Source organism: Hyperolius riggenbachi, chromosome 3 (genome assembly GCF_040937935.1).
Source record: "Hyperolius riggenbachi isolate aHypRig1 chromosome 3, aHypRig1.pri, whole genome shotgun sequence".
Classification (NCBI taxonomy): Eukaryota; Metazoa; Chordata; class Amphibia; order Anura; family Hyperoliidae; genus Hyperolius; species Hyperolius riggenbachi.
Window position 1 is genome coordinate 141411310 of NC_090648.1, and position 22723 is coordinate 141434032.

General features: G+C 42.0%; 1 protein-coding gene across 4 annotated transcripts in view; it reads right to left on the minus strand.

Moving 5' to 3' along the window:
• The window catches only part of DENND4A (DENN domain containing 4A), a 205005-nt gene that overhangs the window by 48081 nt on the left and 134201 nt on the right, over positions 1-22723 (minus strand). For all 4 annotated transcript variants that reach the window (XM_068275015.1, XM_068275013.1, XM_068275016.1 and 1 more), the window contains exons 6-13: positions 21148-21389; positions 20493-20559; positions 14453-14511; positions 12387-12531; positions 7679-7854; positions 4786-4886; positions 2339-2557; positions 1744-1889 (exon numbers count right to left, since the gene is read on the minus strand). In XM_068275015.1, coding sequence (XP_068131116.1) covers positions 1744-1889; positions 2339-2557; positions 4786-4886; positions 7679-7854; positions 12387-12531; positions 14453-14511; positions 20493-20559; positions 21148-21389 — 1155 coding nt within the window. The remainder of the gene's footprint in view (positions 1-1743; positions 1890-2338; positions 2558-4785; positions 4887-7678; positions 7855-12386; positions 12532-14452; positions 14512-20492; positions 20560-21147; positions 21390-22723) is intronic.

Consider the following 22723-nt stretch of genomic DNA (forward strand, 5'->3'; position numbering starts at 1 on the left):
GGAGTAATGTCTGGTAAAGTAAACCCTGATATAATAGAACTTCTGTTATAGTAATCCTGTTTTGGCCCCAGCGGTATTCTGTATCCGGCCATAGCAGAAGGTGGGCGGACTCATGCATCAGTCGGAGACCCATGACCTGTGGGCAGGCTGGCAGCCACTTGTAGCCTGCTCGCTATCTGCACACTACTCTGGGACTGCGTGGATTACTTCAAAAGCACCAGCCAGCGAGACCTATGGCTCCTGTACAAGCTGCTGCCTGATTACTGAGGGAATTGCCTGTCATCTGTGACTTGCTTGTGCATGGCTGCAATGCTACAGTATCATCCAGGCTGCATAGACTTGTGGACAGAGGAGAACACTATTAGTCCCGTTCCTGCATTAACTGGTGAGACCTATGCTTCACGTGCAAGTTGTTGCGTAATTATTGCATGCAAATCTCTGCGTTTTTTATCATGCGCTTTTACACATTTCTGAACGCACAAAATGTGAATGAGGCCTTAAGATACAGTATTATAGTATAATTGTGCGTTAGTATGACCATTTCTGATATGGTAAACTTCTTATACAGTAAACTACTAGGGATTCTACTGTATTATACTAGCACAGCCTGGTTCCTCAAATCATCTCCTACACAATGGCTGCAATTTACAGCTCAAACACCAAGCAAGCCTGAATTTACATCACTGGAGCCTATAGGCACATGTCCTGGCACCCTAGACTTCACCCTCCATAAACCCACAAACCCCTACTGAACTGCTTCAGGTGTAGCTACAGGTGTCTCCTAGCACAAGGTAGCCAGAGGTACCCTCGGCATTAAGTAGCTAGAGGTGCCCCCAGGTATTAGGTAGCTAGTGGTACCTCAGACTGAAGGGAGATCTTGTCAGTGGAATGCAGAGACCCGGGTGAGAAACTTCTCATTTACACTCTCATTGGGACTCTGCATATGGAAGGAGTGAAGCGCTTGAGGAGGGGAGTGAACCGCCTTTCCATCATCAGGCGCCTGTAACCGCGTGCCTACAGTGCCTTATGGTAAATCTGGCCCTGCCACTAAAGCAAGTTTAGGAGTAAAGTGTGTTGATTTACCAATACACAAAATAAAAATGGAGCTCAAGCTTCTTTGCACAGCCTCATTAAATCATCCCAGTGGATTTCCACCATTTTCTGTCTCAGACATGTGGGCAACATAAAACATGAAGAGAACCCACCCTAACTAAGGCGCAGACAGCAAACCATACTCAGCTATCCAAAACTAAAATGAATCGCTGGAGTTTTTCTATGATAAAATAACAGGACTCTTACAAAACTGTAAAAGTCCTGATAATCAAACATAACAATAGTACGTTCCCAGTAAAACTCTACTATAGTTTCCATTTAAAGGAAGTACATGACATCTTTCATGTACAACATAACAATGGCTCTGTGTACAATGGCAGCTGTAGCTCATGCAGCTAAAGAGAGAAACATTTCAGATTGCAGGCATTAATCTCAGAAACAACAGAGAAAAGCTCCTGTCATGTCCCATCGCTAAGTGTGCAGCTGCATTGTGGGGAAAGGGCATTAAATCTCATCTCAGGAGACAGGTGAACTTTATCTACAATCAACCGTGAGACACAGCTCAGCTTAAATAGGCAGAAGTGACACTACAGCCATTATGGCTGCTTTAATGGGAGACAATGATGTGCGCTGTAACATGCAGAGCGAACGCGGCTTACGAAATGCCTTCAAGGAGTTGTCAGTGCATACCTTCTCAACGCAGTCATCGAAAAAGGCCAGGCTGGCATCCTTATCACTAACAAACGAGCACTCTTCGATAAAGCGGATAAACATCTGCGTTTTTGTCATCAGATTGTAAAATTTGTGGTGGGAACGATCACGGCTCTTTAAGAAACCTTAAAAGCGACAGAAAATATATTTTATTTTCCATTATTTGTTGTACTTATTAAAGGACAATTAAGAGGAATATGGAGGCTGATGTATTGGTTTCCATTTAAACAATCCCATTTGCTTCAGATCTTTTCTTCAGATCACATCCTTCAGATCTTTCATGCATCAGTACTGTCTGAATCACCCACCTGAAACAAGCATGCTGCAAATTGAGTCAAACTTCAGTCAGAAACATCTGATCTACATGCTTGTTCAGGGTCTGTGGCTAAAAGTATTGGAGGCAGAGGATCAGCAGGACAAACAGGCAATAAGCATTGTTTACGAGGAAATAAATATGGCAGCCTCCATAACCCTCATTTCAGGTGTCCTTTAAGATGCAAAAGTCCAAATCACCTTATGTGACATGCAAAAACTAAAATAACACAAAATGTCTGCATACATATGCTATTTATACCTTGTAGCTCAAACAGAGAGCTGGCGTCAGTGGCGGTCTCAGATGGGGCCTGGGTGATTGGTCGCAGGTAGGCTCGGTATCCTTTCAAAATGGATGCCATGAAACACAAAAATGCTTCCTGAATCTCCATGTCCAGCTGATGCATTCTCTTCCCTGAATTGAAGTCATAGTCGTTCATAGCCAGTTCCAGCAGAGCATCTTCTCTGGGTCTTTGCTGTACTGAAATGTAAAATGGGAGACCTGTTGTGAGAGCTTTCTATGCTTTTCAATGTAAAAGAGAACCAAACTAATGCTGGCGATAAATACAATTTGATTGATCGTTTTTATGCCAAAAGAATCCAAAAAGATTGATTTACTTCAGTCCAATTAGGTCAAATCGTTTCGGCTTTCTCATATGCATAATCTTCACGCTAAATGTGATGAGATAATCATTTTTCCAGTTGTCTTTCAATATCCTATCATTAGGTGATCATTTTAGTTGAATTGGGTGTGTGACTAGCATAGCTCCCAAAGACATCAAAATTAGCCACTAGCAAAAAGCAGAAATGTAAATCCCTGGGCTAAAGTTCAGATTTGGTGTCAGTTTGAATTTACCTTTAGGCCTCATTCACACTGGACTTTTTAGCGATTTTGGGGAGAATGCATTTCAATGATATAGAATCGCAAAATGCAATCACTCCAAAATCGCTTACCTGTGCAGTGAAAAAAAAAAAATTAACTGGAAAAATCGCTTGCCAAATCCCAGTGTGAAGGAGGCCAGAAAGGATGGAGACAGACAATGACATCCTCCTTTCTTTCCCGGTGTGTGCACGAGTAGTATACGGACACATGCTGGATGCAGGAAGAGGTAGTAGTGACATAGGAGCTGTGTCTTTTATATTAGACTGACTGGAAACATGCAACCAAGTCTGTCTTTCTCCTGTACGTAGTGTTTGTGCATGAGGAAAGTGCAAAAAATGGTCAGTGTTCTCCCCCAAAAATGTTTCCAGCCGGGTGGCATGAAAAAGTAGTGGGGTGGGGCGAGATGAGAGGATGCAGGGCCGGCGCTTCTCTGCACAACTCTGTTTACAGCAGAAAAGGAGGTGAGCCGATGACAGCCCGGTGCTCACCTAAACTAGCCGGGTGAAGCCTCCGGCTAAAAGAGCCTGGGGAGAAGACTGAAGGGCACATAGTCAATCATCTCTCTACGTGGAAACCTTGTCTACAGTGGTGTAACTGGACATCAAGGGGCCCTGTAGCGAGATTATGATGGGAGTTCCCAGGCCTGAGCATACTAGAGCAATGATGCCTTCCCCTGCCCTATGGTTATAAGTTTCCAAGGCAATGTGGAGTATAAAGCATTGATACAGATGTAAAGTCACATGGCAGAGAAACACAGAAAAAATGACAAATCACTGGACACGCTTAGCACCCCCTGGGCCCTCCTGATCCTGGACCCCATAGCAGTTACTATACATATCGCTACACCCTTGCCTAGACACTTAGAAAATAACATTTAGCATTTGTATCACACTACTGTGGAGGGTTGTAACTCACGCCATTATATAGCGGTGATTAGTAGCGCAGCAAAAGGGGCTGCGGAGGCCACAAAATCCACAGGCCCCTTGAAACTGAGAATCCCACAGGGGTACCAGCAAAAGTTTCAAAAAGTGCATTTGACATTTCATGCATTTTTACATGGCATCAATAAGAAAGGTACCAATTACAAGGAGGCGAAGGAGAATATGTAAACAGCGTGGCCAAGAACATCTAATAATAGATCAGCTTTCTGTGCGCTGCCAGCAGCAGTCTGAATTCTAATGAACGTTGCACACCTCTGCCTATTCATGCTGCGACACTGAAATCCTGACAGAGGATGCTCAGGAGTGTCACTGCAAGATATTACAGAGCGCTAAATCTTCTTTCTATGGAAAATGTTCTCTGTGGCACTCAGACGGCATAAGCAGCAAGATTAAAACAAAGTAGACAAGAAAAACCCCCAAAACACTATAATTACTCCCATAAGCAACAAGGGCTTGTTCACATCTAGGGCATTTTGTAGTTTTTTTTTTTTAGCACCGGCAACTTTTAAAAATGCCCTGACATCGCAAGTGCAATGATTCCTTATGGGACAGTTCATACCAGCGTGTTTTGTTTGCTTTCCGCTCAGCAAAGCGCTGCATGTACCATTTTCAGGGCGATTTTGCTACAATTGAAGGTATAGGAAAAGCGCAAAATGCTCACAAATCGCTTTATCCGGAGATTGCGTTCATGCTTTTAAGAATACATTGTACTTATTAATTTCTGGGTGAAAGAGTTCACTTGGAATCGCTCTGCAAAAGTGCTTAGTACAAAATCGTAGCGCGCAGTGCAGCGCTGGGACAGGGATGGTGTCAGCAATTTCGATTTTAGATGTGAACAAAGCCTAAGACCTAGCCAAAATCCTGAACTGCAGCACCTCTACTTACACTCTGCCAGCTGCTGGTACAGATTACTGAGCGTATTCAGCAGATTCTTGCAGGCCTTCTTAGGTAGGATCTTCCAGCTGACATGCCTCTTACAATCACTCCTGTCATGTACAAAAGATTAGAATTAGAAAAAAATGTTTTATGGAAACTGGAAATGACTGAGGACATCTCTAATGATATGCAACATTGATGTATAATGTATTCATTCTCCGGAATTCATACAAAGGAAGTCCTGTCACTGGGAGTTTTAGATTTTGCAAGTACAGTATATGCCATTGTGACTGAAAAAGACGACAGCAATAAGTATGGAGTGGTGAGTGGTGACTTCTCATTAAAGCGGAATATAACCCTGCATTTCAACTTTGCTCTAAAACATTATTTACAGTATATTATATGCAACCAGCATTTTTTTTTTACTATACCAGCATTGAAAGGGTTACACAGGGCTTTAAAGTTCCTTTAGATTTCTGCAGAAGCATCCGTAGCTGAAAAGAGATACATTTTGTTTACAGAAATGTATCTAAGTGTTGAATGACTCATCTCTCTGACTGAGAAGGAGCTTGGAGGACTGCCAAAGAGTGTGTAACGGTTTATCAATAGATACATAGAATGTAACAATCTGAACCTCTGCATATCTCTCCACTGAACTTGAAACGTCTGTGTTTAACCCTTCCAATGCTGGTCTAGTAAAAAAAAAAATGCGGTACTTATCCGTATCCGGCAGGTGGCGCTGTTGTAGCGAATTTCATTCATGCTTAGTTAACGTAGTGCTGTGTGAATGGAAGCGCCGCAGGTGGCGCTAATTACATTGATACGGCACATAACAATAACAGTGTTAATGGGAACTAATATGTATTTCAAGTGGCCGGAACTGTTACTTAATGCAATTAAAATGAAGGTGGCGGCAATGTAACAGATGAAGCCGCCGCCTTCATCTGTTCTTCGTCTTCTTCTCCCCCTTTGCCCTCCTCTGGCTTCTATACAATGCTGGCAGCTGGGGGGGGGGGGGGGCACGCGTGTCCCCCCAGAGTCGTTCGTCGCAAGAAAACAAACAGGATTCCCTTCCGCGACGAACGACTCTGGGGGGAGACGCATGTCCCCGCAGGCTGCCAGCATTGTATAGAAGCCAGAGGAGGGCAAAGTGGGAGAAGAAGACGAAGAACAGACGAAGGCGGCGGCTTCATCTGTTACATTGCCGCCGCCTTCATTTTAATTGCATTAAGTAACAGTTCCGGCCACTTGAAATACATATTAGTTCCCATTAACACTGTTATTGTTATGTGCCGTATCAATGCAATTAGCGCCACCTGCGGCGCTTCCATTCACACAGCACTATGTTAACTAAGCATGAATGAAATTCGCTACAACAGCGCCACCTGCCGGATGCGCCCGGCTAACGGATAAGTACCAAAAATGCTTTTTGCATATAATATGCTGTAAATAATATTTTAGAGCAAAGTTGAAATGCAGGGTTATATTCCGCTTTAAGTCCTAATTACTGAGACTCCAGAATCTACGGGCAATAGAATGGAAAACCTACACAGAATTGCCATATTTTATTCATTAGCACCACAAAGCTGTTATTCCTTTACGATAACTAAACAGCAAAGTGTTCCTTGGTAAGCCTCCCATGTAGTAACTGCCAGCACCTCAGGCAACAGCAATACTTTCTACTCTACCTCAAACGTACTGTATTAGATAGATCATAAGCATATGTAAATGCAGCACCATCAGAACCACTGCAGAAAATATCAAAAAACTCAGCTACTCCATACCATGAGGGGGTGCTGCCTGTTCACCAATATTTTAGGCCTCTTTCTGACGGGATGCTAAACTGAGCACTTGTCAGGCAGTACTTCCCGTCTGATGCCCACAAACACCGTTTGGTTGGAATTCAATTGCAGCGCAATAGCAGGGTTTATAACACCACACGTTAGTGCTTGACACGTGGTTGTGTTACCAGCCGGCAGAGAATCGTAACATGTTGTGTAGCAGCGGCCACACTCAGACATGAATCCATGGAGGGGCCATCAGTGCCAAGTGCTAACAACTGTTAAAGCTGATGCATGAGAGCAGCTGCACGAAAGAACCCAAACCTGTGAATCAGGCAATGGCAATTTCAATCAGGCAGTCATTTATCTTGGCTGCTAGCCTCTATCAGAATGGACTTCAAAAAAAAAATTATGATACCGTTTTGCATGCATTAAATGCATGGTAAGTAAACAGCTGTAGCGTTAGCATAGCGACAGGCTCTTTTTGAGGAGGAGTTTCCACGTCCTTCTCGGAAACAGACATGGCACCCATGCTGTTGCAACTTCACGTTTGAACCACTATAGACTATAGTGAATGACTATGGGGATTCAGTAGGTTGCGATTCAGCATCAGGAAAACGCTGCAATTTGGCTGCAGTGGAAACGGGCTCTGAAGCGAACCTTTGTACAATACAGTGTAAACTGGCAGCACATGAGAGATGCCAGACGCACTGTACTCTCATAGCATGCCACAGAAGTGCTGAACGGTAAAACAATGATTATGCAGCTGCCATTATTTACATAATATTTCACAAAAACATTACAAAGTACATAATCAAATGTCATTTATTTACACACACACAAATTATAAAAATCTGCATTACACATCAGGCAGATGAGACTTAATGTGTCTTTTGTAAATGGGATATACTGAACACTGCCTGAAATGCAAGACCGTAAGCTGTCAGTAGTCCAAGTCTAACACTAAATAAGGCATAGTTTCAGCAAAGTGGCAAATAGACACTTTCCTGTCTTATTAATTGAGTCTCCAGTTCCCTCCGGCCAGAGGGCTGCTGCATCCTAAATAACCTCACACACTCATTATGTTGTCAAAGAACAAGTTCTCATCAAGGAATACTTACTGAGAAATAGTGTTGGTATCTAGGTCAACGCAGCTCACATCCGGAGGGGGCTCGTACAGATCAAAGTAGCGAGAATCAATTCCCACAATGAAGGGACAAGGGGCACTCAGCACATCAGCCAGGGCCAAGGGACAGAGAGGAATATATGGGCAAGGCCAATGGAAGGGGAAGATCATCTTCAAAAATAAAATAGTTTGATTGTTGTTAGTGTTTGTTATCAAGAGCAAAACCACAGCATGGAAATTCAGATTTAAAGTGTATGACAACATTCATAACAATTAATATCTACAATTAATAGTACTATAAAGTCCAAATGTGAAGCACCCTTTTTTTTTTATAAAACAACAAGTATTGACCACTCTGGCAGTATGATTATTTCCGGATTTTAGGGTCTAAAAGCAGTGCAATTTTTTTTGCATGCTTTTAGACTCACCTCCCTGGGATCCGGCGCTGCAATTCTCCCTCCATTCTCCGGATGGCACTGTAACCCTAAAGTGAGAGTGCCTATAGTGAGATGGCAGAAGACTGCAGAAAGATTTTACAATCAGAATGTAAAGTTACAGGGAGCAAAATTTCCTTCTTTGCGTTTCTTCACGAAAGAATATTTATAAAATGTCATTCCTAAAAGTGTCCCCACCTGCCACTCATCCTAAATGAACTTTTTGGCAATAATTGACTAATTTAAATCCGTCACAGTGACAAGTTTTAAGCAAAGGGTGTTACTTTGGCTTACAGGATGTGGCTGCAATTTCAATGAACCTTTTGCAATATGCTCCTCAATTAGATGTAGAATGGTAAACCAATGTTAGGCTTCTTTGCCATATGCCCATTCCTTCATACTTTACAGGCTGCCTCCAAAAATGCTGCATTTGGATACAGCCCAGTAACATTAGCCTGAAAGCAGCCTGTTAATGTTATGCAAACGAGGTTAGGAAGCAGCTCAATCTGCTTCCAACATTAGTATACAGCCAATGCAAGAACACTAAAGGGATCAGGAGCTGCACAGCAGGACACTTCCACTTGCTAGCATAGGACACCACAACATAAGAGTCTGAAAACGATTTTGTGCATTTACTTTCTGCGAATATACAGAACCAACATTAAGCAAAGCTTTACAGAGGGCACAGAGCCATTCACATTTGTTCCATTCTCCTAAAAGTGCTCACAAAGCTAATATCCCTCTATTAAAGGGACTCCGAGCAGTGCAGAAACTATGGAAAGATGCACATCATTTTAAAGCTCTCTTTCTCCTCTTTCCAATGATATATAAACCGCCACCCTACGCCTTTTAGTTTTCGCTATTTTCGCGATTGAAATTGCAGCGGCCGCGATTTCGATCGCGAAAATAGAGAAAACTAAAAGGTGTAGGGCAACGATTTAGGTGTCATCAGAAAGAGGAGAAAGAGAGCTTTAAAATGATATCCATCAAGCCATAGTTATATTGTATTACACAGGGCGACTTTTTGTCAAAGTCAGCAGCTGCATTCAGCAGAATGGAGCTGCTGACACTGGGGAAAGTGTCGGCCTGTGTAATACAATATAACTATGGCTTGATGGATATCATTTTAAAGCTCTCTTTCTCCTCTTTCTGATGACACCTAAATCGTTGCCCTACACCTTTTAGTTTTCTCTATTTTCGCGATCGAAATCGCGGCCGCGGCAATTTCAATCGCGAAAATAGCGAAAACTAAAAGACGTAGGGTGGTGGTTTATAGATCATTGGAAAGAGGAGAAAGAGAGCTTTAAAATGATATGCATCTTTCCATAGTTTCTGCACTGCTCGGAGTCCCTTTAAAAAAATAAAAAAAGATAGATACTAGAGAAGATTCCAGTAAGTCGGAGTTCTTGCACAAAAACATACAGGCTTTATACAAAAAGTAGGTGGTGTGGGTGGGGACACTATTACATTTTCTACAGCTTTTAGTATGGAGTATTCCTCAGTGGTTAAGATCCTGAAAACCCATTTGCCCATTTTACTTGCAGATCCAGAGATAGCACCGATAGTGGAAGGTAATTGCAGGTTTGTTAGCAAATGAGCCCCCACACTAGGAGATACATTGTCCCCCAGTCTATATGAGGAACGGAGTCCTGACCATGGGGCAACTTGGTTGAGGTATCAGGGATCCTGTAAGTGTGGGGTGAGAACATGCAGATATTGTAGGGTGCACTCCACGGGTAATGCCGCTGTTTCCTTTAGTAATGGAAAAGTTTTTAGTCTTAAACAGTATATTAACTGTGGCACTAAAGGTGCGGTGTGCCTTATTAATTGTAATGCATGTAGGAAGCAGTATGTTGGGTGCACCTCAAGACCATTGAGTGCTAGGATTGCAGCGCATTACTGTGGTGCTGCCAACATTAATTGCTTAAACCCCTCCAATGTGGCCAAACACTTCCGTTCTTGCCATGGCAGGGATTTGACTCACTTTTCCTTTCAGGGTTTGGAGAGGGTTTATCTGGACAGCAGGGGTGTAGACTTTGAAAAATTTTTTTTAGAACATGAAGTAAGATGGATTTTTAATTTGGGCACCAGAGAACCTAAGGGGTTGAACCACAGATGGGATGTAAATCTATTTGTGTGAACTCCATCTGGGGATCCAGCGGGTTGTCTGATGATAGGTGTCTCTGGTTCTTGTTATAATGCTAAGGTAGTGTTCTGTGTTTCACTTTTCCAGATGTTTAACTGCTATACTAGTATTTTGCTCACTTTAAGGATGGACAGGGTGGGACAGTTACAATATAACTTATGAAATGATTTGGGGTTTATAACGCATAGTGGCCCTTTCCCCTCCTCCCCTGCCCGGTTCCCCCTCTTTTTCATCCCTTCCCTTTCCTTCCTTTATCCCTTCCGCTCCCCCCCCCCCCCCCCATCTTCAGGTTTTTGGGGGTTATACCATTTCAAATAGGTTGGCCCTACTACATTGTTGGGGTTTTAAATGTATTTTATTTGATGTACGTACTGTATGCATTTGTACAATACACTGGAGTCCACTACACTTCCATCAGGGGTTTTCCCCTTTAAATACATTTGCCACCTGTATAGGTGTGGTGGACAGGGGGTGTGGTCTCTAGGTATTTAAGACCACTTGTAATATGTCATTAAAGTTACGACTAAGGGCCCGGTAGGGTCAAAAACGCGTCAGCTTGCATACTGTTCTATTTTTGCTACTTTTCTACGATGATTTAATAAAAAGGACTGGTTTTATTCTATGGATAGTGTGCGGAGGAATCTTTTTGATCATTTATACAAAAAAGTACTTCTTAGGGATTTAAATGAAGGATTGCAGAGTTGTGGCACCAAAACACTAACCATTCAGCTAAAACTAAATTTGAATGTACTGGGACTAGTCTAAAAATTGTGTCTTTTCTCTCACTGACTAATTTTCTTACCGAGTTTGCCTCCTGAGAAATCAGCTTGAATGAAAGTTCAGCAGAAATTATTATATTTCATTTATGTAGCATAAAGCCCCAACATATTACAGCACAGTCCCGTGTTATACAGCACTGGTGGGGATCGCCTGATACCGGATACCCCCTTTCCTACCCAGACAGCATAAAATACTTACCCGAGCCTCTGGGTGGTGTCTTCTACCCATCTTGTAGCCCCTAGCGGCTTCCCGGCACCCTCAGTGCCACACGCTCCCGATGTGTCACCTCACCTGACCCACGTAAAACAGACCAGCCCCCCAGCATGTACAGAGTGCTCTCTACTCTGTATGAGAAACATATTATATGCTGCATATATTATGAAGTACAAAAACATATCTAATGCTCTAGAAGGGGCCTCACAAGCAATTTATAAAGAGGAAGTAGCATGCCAACATTTCATATTTATCACCTATTTTATGCATCCCAGAATGTTATTTGCTTTAGCTGCAGCTGCTTGGTGCTGAATACCGCTGCTTGTGTTACTATCTTTTTGCAATAAAAACAATTTGAACACTTACATATCAACTAGTATTAACATGTCCTTTTACAAGTCTGATATACCCAGCTGCTCCTCATTTAGCTTCTATGGTACTATGCAACCGGTACAGCCAAAATGCATGACCTGACTTAACATTAAATTTCATCTGGCTGCCCATATAGCCATGCTGTCAAGATCATTTTGTAGCAGGTCACCATCCTGCTGAGTGATGATAATTCTACATAAAACATTATTTTGTATCACATCTACTAGGTATTTAATAAACAGAACAGAACTGGACCAAATCCTGACCCTTGCTGGACCCCAGTGATAACGGCTTCTCATTTTGAGTATGATCCGTTTACTACAACAATTTGCTTCTGTCCCTTAGCCAATTCTTTCCATGTGCACATATTTTCCCTCAGTCCCTTTACCCTCAGCTTCTGCACCAGGCTGTTGAGGGGAACCGTGTCAAAAGCTCTTGTAAATTCCTAGTGTACAATGTCTACTGCTTCCCAAATATCTAGACTTGCATTTAGCACTTGATTAAAGCTGAGCATGTTGGTCAGATAGACCTGTCCTTAGTTAACCCATGTTGGCTATCTGAAATACAATTATTCTGCACTGTATTACCTCGCATAAGACATCATGAAACAGATTACACACAATCTATAATATTCAGACATCAAAGACGGACTTTACCAGGACTGTCTTGAGGATGCTCACAAACTCCACATTTACCCTAATGTGCTTTGGGTTCAACAGATATTCAAGGATACAGTCAAGTAACTAAAAAGTACTTACAGAGACCAAGGCTTCAGTTACACTGGTGAGAACAGAGGGCCGTAGAGAGTGAATGAGGATCTTGTGTTCTGTGACAGCAAACACCAACAACGTCACTGCGTTCTCAGGGCCCAGATTCTGTAGTAGTGTGGAAAACTTCCCTCCACTGGAAAACAGAATGTTACATGGGTAAATGTATGTACATGCAAAATGTACAGCCTTTATAAAGGATGAACATGGTAGATAGAATGTTCTGTTTTTTCCTGATACTAACCACCTTCACATGAACTGCTCAACTCCAGAAGTAAACCGGTTACGGTAAACTGTTAACTGGAATGAGTGGACAGAGGGGTCACCACCACCCTCCAAGTGACAGATATTGTTGGAACACTGGTTTGTCCCAAGGAAGCCCTCTTTCTACTCTCCTCACTATTCCTTAGCACAGTACATGTTGCCTGTACATGCTGAAGTAAATCAAGGACCCTTTTCCACTAGCCTGCAGTCTCCTTAAAAAGCCTCCCTTTTGCTGATCATAACAGCACCGCAATTAACATGTAAATCAAGGTGCTGTTTTTCCATTAGCGCAATTATTTTTTCAAGAATTGCTCATATGCTTTAAGGATCGCGGCGTAATTGCTGAAAAATCACAGTAGTGTACATTGGAGGTGCCGCATTCGTAATGCAGCGTGATTGCGCTTGTGATCCTGTTACCTAGTGGAAAGGGCAGGAACTGTCAATTGTCTGCTGCAGTGGCTAAAACAAACATGAACAACTGGCAACAGTGGAATGTCTGCACGGGCCTTTGGTACACAGACTATTATTGTTGACACAGCAACAGGTGTGTAAACAAACTTTCTCCCAGGCACAGACCAGATACTTCATTTCCTTGGAGCGGTCTATCAAGCAAACGGTTTCTCTAGTTTAACTAATGAATCATTCAATAGTCAGGCTACAGGCCAAAGAACTTTTTGTTTCGTTTTCTTAACTAAGTGTAATGTGCAAGGTTTGCCGAAGACTGTTTAAAACTTGCAAAGCCATAGAATCTTAAAGGACATCACCATTTAAAAGATATGAATTATAACTTTTAATTACAATTCAGTGTCCAATCTAGTGGAACTTCATGAAATTGTGCTGTAAGCTCATTGGTCTGAAGCATGATGCAATAGGCAAATCAAAGCTTTATAAGTGATGTAAGAAGACATTGCATAAATAAGGTGATAGGTCATTGCTTCAGCAACTTTATTTGGTAAATAGAGAAAGTAGCAAAGTGCAATAACCAAGCAGAACTCCCTTTATGGTGGATAAGCTGGATCTAGACAGGTAGCTAAAAGTATATTGTACTATACTGCGGTACATTAGAGCATAGTGATTATAATACATATGCTACAAGAACTACTAGAACCACCAGAATATTCACATTTGGAATCCACGCATGTCAGACTGGAGTGAACAAATGATGCAGTAAAGAATAGAGACATATTGGGACTAGCAAACAAGGCAGCAAAGGTCAAAGCGGCTTACTGATTAATGGCATGCAAGATACACTGCTTTGTTCAGTTTGTTTGTGAAGGTCATGGAATCCCAGCCAGGAATGGCAAACTACCAGAAAAATTACAATTCTTCCATCACTAGGCATGGCAAGCTACCAGAAAAAGATAATTATTCCAGCACTAATTAATTTTCCCAGTAATTATAAGTAGATGATGTCATTATTATGCAACAGCAGAAAACACAGATGGTACGAGCTACAAATCATTTTCTTTTATTTTTTCCCTTGTGGTGCACTAATGAACCTCAGCAGAAAATGCTAGACTGGATACAGAGCTGGCAGCCAGGTCCCGTGATGCACAGAAAGGGGTGAGAGACGTGGTGCAGTAGAAGGTGTTGCCAAAGTAACCAAACTCAGTGTGTGCCGTCAGGCTTAAAAACATGCTGGTCACATGACAGCATCAGTCAGCTTCAATTAGCCTTAACTGTGAGGGTGTTATGCAATGCTAATCCCAAGGAAGCTGGAATTACACTAGTCCACCTGTGTGTCCCTGCACAGACACAGCCCCCATGTCCCATACAGAGTGATGTGTACTTGCCTCAGTGGAAGTGGTGAGGACACAGGCTGGCTGAGGATCAGGGTATCATGCGGCGACAGCTATTTGGAAAGACAGCAAATTGTGTTTACTCAGCAGAGCAAAAAGGACTGGATGTACAAACAAGATCAGTGGAACAGGCAGAGAATCAATAAATACTGTAACACTAAGGTTCTCATCACAGGTTAATCAGAAGTACACCAAACCATTCTGTAACTTATTACTTTATTTATACTTAAGTGTGGTTAAATGGTTTTAATGAAGGGGTTGATCAATATGCAATACACTGGCATACTTGATCTTAGTTATTTTAAAGTGGACCTGAACTCTTGCACAGGACAGAACCAAAACAGAGAAATGTACCCTGTATGTATTTAGAGAGTTCAGTCTGTCTAATGTCCCCTCATCTGTGACTAATCACAAGTTGTAATTTGATCTCTACCCTGTGTCACCTGATTGCCATGGCAGAGATGCTCATTTGAAAGCACAGGATGTTAACAATATGTCTGCTTCCAAAGGAAATAGAAACAGTTCACATTTATTTTAGGATCTGTATCAGCTGTAACACAGAAATGTTTTTGTTTAAAGGTTATTATACTGTTGTGTATCTTTTAGAGCAGAGAGGACTTCTAAGTTTAGGTCCGCTTTACAGTAGCAAAATGCTGGCCTGTGACTCAATGTTTACACTTACAAATGACTCACTATAAGTAATTATCCTTTGCACTCCATCTTACTCCTCTGCAGCTCTCCCAACACACAGAGAACAAGTGGGAAAGGATCTGACAACCAGAAGCAGTGGGGAACAAAGCTCAACATTTCCACTGTCCTGCATGCAATTTGAGTAGTTATGGACATGTGGTTTTTTTTTATGTGAATTTTGAAACCGCCTGCATTTTTGTGTGCGTTTTCGCATCCGATTTTCAATCTCCATAGCAACATGACATCACTGTGACAACACAATAAAAAGGAAGAAGGACGTTATGCTGGGAATACATGATGCGTTTTTTCCGCCGATTTACCATTCAATCGATTTTCTATTTGTTTTTCCGCTCGATTCTCTTATTCTTAATTTCCATTCACCACTATAAGAAATCAAGCGGTAAAATGATTGAAAGAAAGATCGGACATGTCAGAAATTATCTGTCGAACCATCTATCTGCTGAAAAAACGCATGGTGTATTCCCAGCATCAGATGGGTAAATGGATGTGAAAATTTGCATCAAAAATTTGCATTCGCATGTTGGACCATTGACTTTCATTAATCACGATTCACAAGCAGGGCAGTGCCCATTACGGAAATCTGCAGCAGGCAGTCCATATTTTTTCAGTGTAGAAATTCTAAGGAGGAGGAGTCCGCACATAGACTTTCAGGAGTATTGTCCCATCACCTACATATGCAATATACTGTATGTCAGGACTGCGAGGCTGACGATCGTTTCGGGGCCACTCAGGGTCCCCTTTGTCAAGGCATGAAGCAGAAAGACATAAATGTCTTGTTTTATGTCTTTCTGCTTTAAGCCTCGACCAAAGGGGACCCTGAGTGCCCGCGAAACGATCGTTGGCCTCGCAGTCCTGACATATATTGCATATGTAGGTGATGGGACAATACATTTTTGCACATTGTTCCTGCAAGTCTGTGTGTGGACTCCTCCTTTGAATTTCTACATTGAGCAGCCGTGGAGTCCAGCACCAGCATCCACACCCCTTGGTGTGCGGCTCTTTTACTGGATCATTTTTTTTTCAGCATCGAAATGCATTTGGAAAAAAACATTCAGTGGAAATGCTTCCATTGAATTGCACTGGTTTCAGTCTTCATGGAGAAATGTGCATTGCAATTTCATACTCCGTGAAAATGGATCCTAAAAATACAGAGCATATGGTATTTTAAATAACAAATTCCCATTGTTCACAATGGAACCTTCTACAGCTTGAACAACTTTGTTGTTTTTGAATGGAGACATGTGCAGTTTGTCATTTAGCTTGGGCACGTAGTAATTAAGTGGGTTGGTTGTCTAGTTGGTTGGCGTGCGTGTATGTACTTGTTGTCATGTAAGCAACTTGTTGTGTGGTTGGTTGTGCATTAAATTGGACATGTGTATGAGTCTTTATGCTGTTAACAAATGATGAGACCAGACTGCATTTATCCGCTGCTAAGTCAGCCAACGCAGGTTATTCTGTGACTGTACGGAGATTGTAAAGACTAGATAAGAGAGATATTGTAAAGTATATCAGGGCAATATGCTTGACTTTTTTTTGTGGCAATCCATGCTATGAACCGCTGCCATAAATAACTCTAAAATGGCAATCTGAATTTCCACTTCAAAAGGAACTTCAGATTGCAGGGTAATGTAAATGTAATTAAGATGTCCCGGTAAATTTGGGTGCAGGGTGATGCCGAAAAATTTCTCACCCTGTTCCTGCAAAAGTCCTGGCGGTGTTAATTACTATCCCCCCTCCAGGCCGCCATTGACTCGGAGGTAAGATGCAAATCGGCCTGACAGCTATAGGTAGAGTATGAATGACGCTGTTATCGTAATTTGGGCTCAGTCTTTAACCTCCTGAGCGATAATCCCGAGCTGAGCTCGGGGTATGTCGCGCAGGAGGATTTCTCAGGCCCCGCTGGGCCGATTTGCATAATTTTTTTTTTGTTACACGCAGCTAGCACTTTGCTAGCTGCGTGTAAATTCCGCTCGCCGCCGCTCGCCGCCGATCCGCCGCTACCCGCCGTTCCGCGCAGCCCCCCCCTCCCCAACCCCTTGCGCAGCCTGGCCAATCAGTGCCAGGCAGCGCTGAGGGGTGGATCGGAACTCCCTATGACGTCACGACGTCCATGACGTCGGTGACGTCATCCCGCCCCGTCGCCATGGCGACCAGGGAAGCCCAGCAGGAAATCCCGTTCTGAACGGGATTTCCTGCTTACTCTGATCACCGAAGGCGATCGGAGTGGGTGGGGGGATGCCGCTGCGCTGCGGCTATCATGTAGCGAGCCCTGGGCTCGCTACATGATTTAAAAAATAAAAAAAATTAAAAAATAGTGCTGCGCCACCTCTTGGGCGATATAATTGTATCGCCCAGAGGGTTAAAGTGTAACTGTCGGGCATAAAATCAATTCTTTATTTTTATCTGGTAAACAAGTTTACCTGCCTCTTATTTGGTACGTTGCCGCACAAAGAGAGTTGCAGGGCAAGCTGGGTTGTCTTTTTTTGCTTCTTTATTTCCCCTCAGACTTAACTAATGTACAGAAGCAAAAAAGGACAACCCAGCATGCCCTGCAACTTCCGTTTTGCGGCAACGTATAAAATAAGAGCCAGGTAAAATGGGGAATGATCATTTATAAACAAGAAAAGTAATAGAGATTTTAACTTTTGGATTGCCTGGTTAGCATCCGTATTACTTGTTTACCAAATAAAAATAAAGAATTGATTTTTGATTTTATGCCCGACAGTTACTCTTTAAACAGTGCCCAAATTACTGACAGAGCTGTAATTCACATTACGCCTATGGCAGTGCCCAAATTTCCAAAACCCTTTTTCTTCGACTTGAGATCGGCCTCCCGGCCACAAGCGCCATTTGGATGAAATTACTCGCAGCCGAATGGCAGCGTTTGACAACACTGCGCATGCCAAGTTTGACACGTGGTGGCGTTACATGGCAGTAAGTCTCATAGCATTTCTGAGGATGGCAACCGCCATGCTCAGGTGCAACTGCTCAGGATGGGGGGGGGGGGGGGTGTTATGTGAAGATTGTCAGGGTTTTCTGTAAATCTTGACTGAAAACATCCCAATAGCCATCTGCACCACTGCGCTATACTGGGTACAGATGAGTCTGGCAAAAGCATCTGAGATTTCCAGACAGGGTTTCCCTTTCACCTTGTCAAAAAGTAACTCTTGTCCAGGATTCTCCCTAGTCAAAACAATTGATCAATGGGAGGCGCCAACAGGAAAACAAATTTTTGCTAGGGCTCCATCATGCCGCAATACTAAACAAAAAATCATTTAAAAAAAAAAAAAAAAAAAAAAAAAAAAGCGGATAAAAACAATAGAGAGAAGAAAAAAAAACATTGATGTCAATACAGGACCAATAGACACTGTTGGTGTAGGCTGGATGTGGGCTGGACATGGTGTGTTACGAAGCACTCGTTTGTAAAGGGTACACCGTAACCACTGATAATTAATGGTTCCTTTTCAGATGGGCAAGCTATCCATGCCATTTGCACCAATGCTACCCCTATCACAATGAATTGTGAATTTGCACTGTGTGCTAATAACAGGCAGTAAGCTCCTTCTCTTTAGCACTGTATCGCTCAAATAGAATTTAAACATTTTGATTGGTCAGACGCATATAAAATTATATATAAATTATCTCATTCAGTATTACCAGCAAGCTTCATGACAACTCTTCAGCCGATAATGGGGTTTCTCATGTGTGACTTATGAACTACCTTGAAACTTGCCCAAAGCAAGCATTCAATGTTAATGCACAGCCAAGCTATGCTGCAATAAGATAAGCATTTGCTCATTTTGGAATGGATTTCAAACCCCCACCTTAGTATAAAGTACTGTAAATAGAAAATACATATTCAGCCTTTCTCACTGGCCCCCCAGGGTTTAGCTGGTAAATATTAGCAAGAAGGCATGTGTCTTCTTTGCTCTGTTTATATACATACATGTACATGTCTACTGTAATATTTTTATGCATATTTTCTTGTTACTGCTAGGCTGTATGTGTATTGTTTATGTCTTGCTCTATGTGCACGCTGTTGTATTGACCCATTTGTTACATTGTTCCATCACTGACCCTGTATGCACCAAAACCTATTCTGGGTACAACCTCCATTGTAAGTGGTGCATACGGTTCTGATCCAATTCTAATGTTGATAGAACTCTGATGTTTTGCTCCAGAACTCTGTTATTGATTCGCTGAGATACTGAAATCTGCTGTACTTTCTAGCAGTCTTTTTCCGCCTTGCTTGAATTTACAGCCCACCGTCCTCTGTGTCGCTTGGAGACTTTTCTGCTTGCCGGTTTTCCCAGCATCCATTCTCTTCTGGCTCCGGCTCTCACTTGATAATATAACCCGTTTGGCACCTTTTTTTCAATTTTTTTTAAACGTTTCCTCCTTTAACGTGCTTGGGGCTTATCTAATCACTTTATCATAGACTAGTATCATAAATCCCTGCCCTTCCTTGTTACACTACCAGGCCAAGGGTTTTTAGGTGTCTATGCCCACCAACAGATCACCTTTTCCAAGACGTAATGCTGGGTACACACCATGTGTTTTCCCGCTCGATCAGCGGGTCGATCAAGATCGATTCAACTATTTCCGACGTGCTCGATGCGGGCTTCGATCGTTCCTGCTGTCGATTTTGCATAATTAACATGCAAATCGACGGCAGGAACGATCGAAGCCCGAATCAAGCACGTCGGAAATAGTCGAATCGATCCCCATCGACCTGCGGATTGAGCAGGAAAATGCATGGTGTGTACCCAGCATTACGTCCCTTATGTCAACACGCATCGTAATTTTCTTCATCTAATTTATAGCACCCCTACTGGCGTACGTATTAGTGGGGAGAGTTGGGCGCGGGGAGAGCCAAATGACGGCTCTCCCTGCTTCCGCTAAACTCCCCGGCGGAGTTAAATACTTTTCCCCCTCCCAGTCGTTGCAACTCGGAGGGAGGTGTAATTGGCGGTCCTGCGAAGGCTGGAGCCCTGAATTACTGTTTCACACCACACGCAGCATATCATTGCTGCTATGGGGTGCCTTGTTTTGGCGCCCAGCGCCGAAACCATCTGTTTCGCCCCTACTGTGGTTGACAAACCTTTAAAAAAAAAAAAAAATCAAATAAATATTTTATTATTAATCAGAATCCAATTTTAACCACACTTAAATCTGTGTACATTCACAAGTAAAAAATATATACAACTCTTTAAAAAAAACACGCATAAGTTTACAGAATTATCCTGAAAAAAAGATTGCATCAACATTATCTATCTTCTCAGTACAGTATATGTAAATATCTAAAGTTTATCTATACATTTACCTGTACTAATATACGTGGCCTTTGAGGAGAAGGGAATGGGACTTTGTGCATGAAGTGGGAGATATGCCTGCATTAGAGAAAACAATAAAGAGTTATAATAATCATCAGTGGAAGCCAAACTCCTCATAAACCCCCCCCCCCCCCCCCCCAAAGACTACTCTACATCCTAATTAGACAAAAAGTCAGTAAGCCTTTCCAACAGGTATACAGACAGCAACAAATAAATAAATAACTATTACTAAATGGACAAAAAAGGGGAACAGAAATATATTTTTCCTCACTCCCAGTGCAAAGCTGGAGTTTATATTTAAGCAATAGAAGATAATGGATTTTCTGGGAAGAGGGAATGATGGAAATCTTTCAATAGCAAATTCCCTCAGGATATTTATTATCACTACCTATAGGTGACTATGGTCACCTGAACAGAGACTGTGGGGAAATCTAAACAATTCCATACTCTACAAAAAAACCTTGTCCATAATTACACAACATCTTTAGATAATTTCTAGGCTTTACACGATCTGAAAGGAAATCTGCAACATGAACAGAGTAACTGACATTGTTTGCTAGGGCGCTCTGATGGTGTTTATTCAAGCGAGCAGACACAACAAGGCAAGGTCTGAATTATTTAATGCACCAGACACAGATAACTTACTTCTCTATTGGGAGCACATGGGGTCCAGAGATGGAGTAACGGTAGAGGAAAGTAAGGAATTTCTTGAATGCGTCGAAGAAAGGCCAGTGAGAAAGCAGACAGATGCACTTGCTCACATGGATGGTTTTAGCCAGATCCAGCTTTCCCTCCACATTGGTTGCCAGTCCTAACTGTACTCTCTGCTTTTCTGTCAGCTGCTCTGAAGCACAAGGCTCATAGAACTGTATAGCAGCTCCATATACCTGGGACAAAGAAGGCAAATGCAGATGTAATGCCATTTCTTTTTTTATTTTTAGTGGCCATTCATTTTAACAGTAAATACAGGAAGTCCGGATACAATAAGTATTTTAAAGGATGCATCTCCCAAACACTCTTTTCACAAATTAACCTTTGGTTACAGAGGTTACAGTTTCATAAGGAAAACTACAGAAATGTGTTTCCGGTTAGCTGTAAGCAAACCGTAAAAGATTTGTTGAAGTTAGACAAACTTCATGTTATAAATAACTTTCAAACTGGAAAGTAAACATTCTTGAAAATAATAATAATTACATAGTAATAAAAATAAAATAATATATATATATATATATATATATATATATATATATATATATATATATATATCAATAAATAAATCAACATTTACAGTTATCTCGGTTGGGGGAGTGTCCATCAAATTTAACCTTTTGTCTTTTGTGACCTATAGGTGATGACGCTGGGATGAGAGATTCATTCTCTCATCCAGTGTGCAGGGAGGCGGGGGAGCGGCAGGGGGTGCGGCCAGAGAGAGAGAGCTGCCCGATGGCAGCTCTGGATACCCTGTAAAAACGCTGCTGGCGGGTGTTTTGAACATGGAAACCCCCTCCCCTATGTTTACCTCAGAGATGGTGACAAATAATGTTGCCAATCTCAATGGGACTATAGCGCAGCGGTGGGGGGGCCCACCTTGGGTTCTCTTTAAATCACTCATACTGTAAAGAATCCCTTTCAAAACAGGTGGTAAAATCTCTTTTCCTCCATGCCTAGGTCATAATTACTATTATAGCTTTAAAAAGCGCCACCATATTCTGCGGCCCTGGTCATGTCCTCTTGTTTTTTGTACAGATCTAGTGATAAAACGCTAATTGGCAAAACTTTTCTATTGCCCTTGTATGGGTTTATGCATGTTAACCAGGTAACCTCTAAGTCTTCTTGTTTCCAAGCAAAAGCCCAGTTTGTCTAACCTTTCTTGCCTCCCTTTGATTAATTTAGTTCCCAGTCTCTGTACCTGTGTTCATTAAACCCAACTTCATCAAAATTCAAACAAAAAAATATTAAATTTTTATTTGACCTCTGACCTTAAGCGAAAGGTCAAACTCTTAGCCAAGAGCACCCTCTAGTGACCAGGAAAAGGCTCACTTCCCTTTGTGCATGACATTTTTAAAACAACATGAAGAGGCATGTAGAAAAACAAGACAGAAGAATGTATTTTAGCCAGAAGTTCACTTATATGGAGAAAAGGATCTAGTAGCATCAAAAGTGATCAAACATTAATAGGATGTTAGTAGCCAATACATATGAATAATTCCAGAAAAAAAAA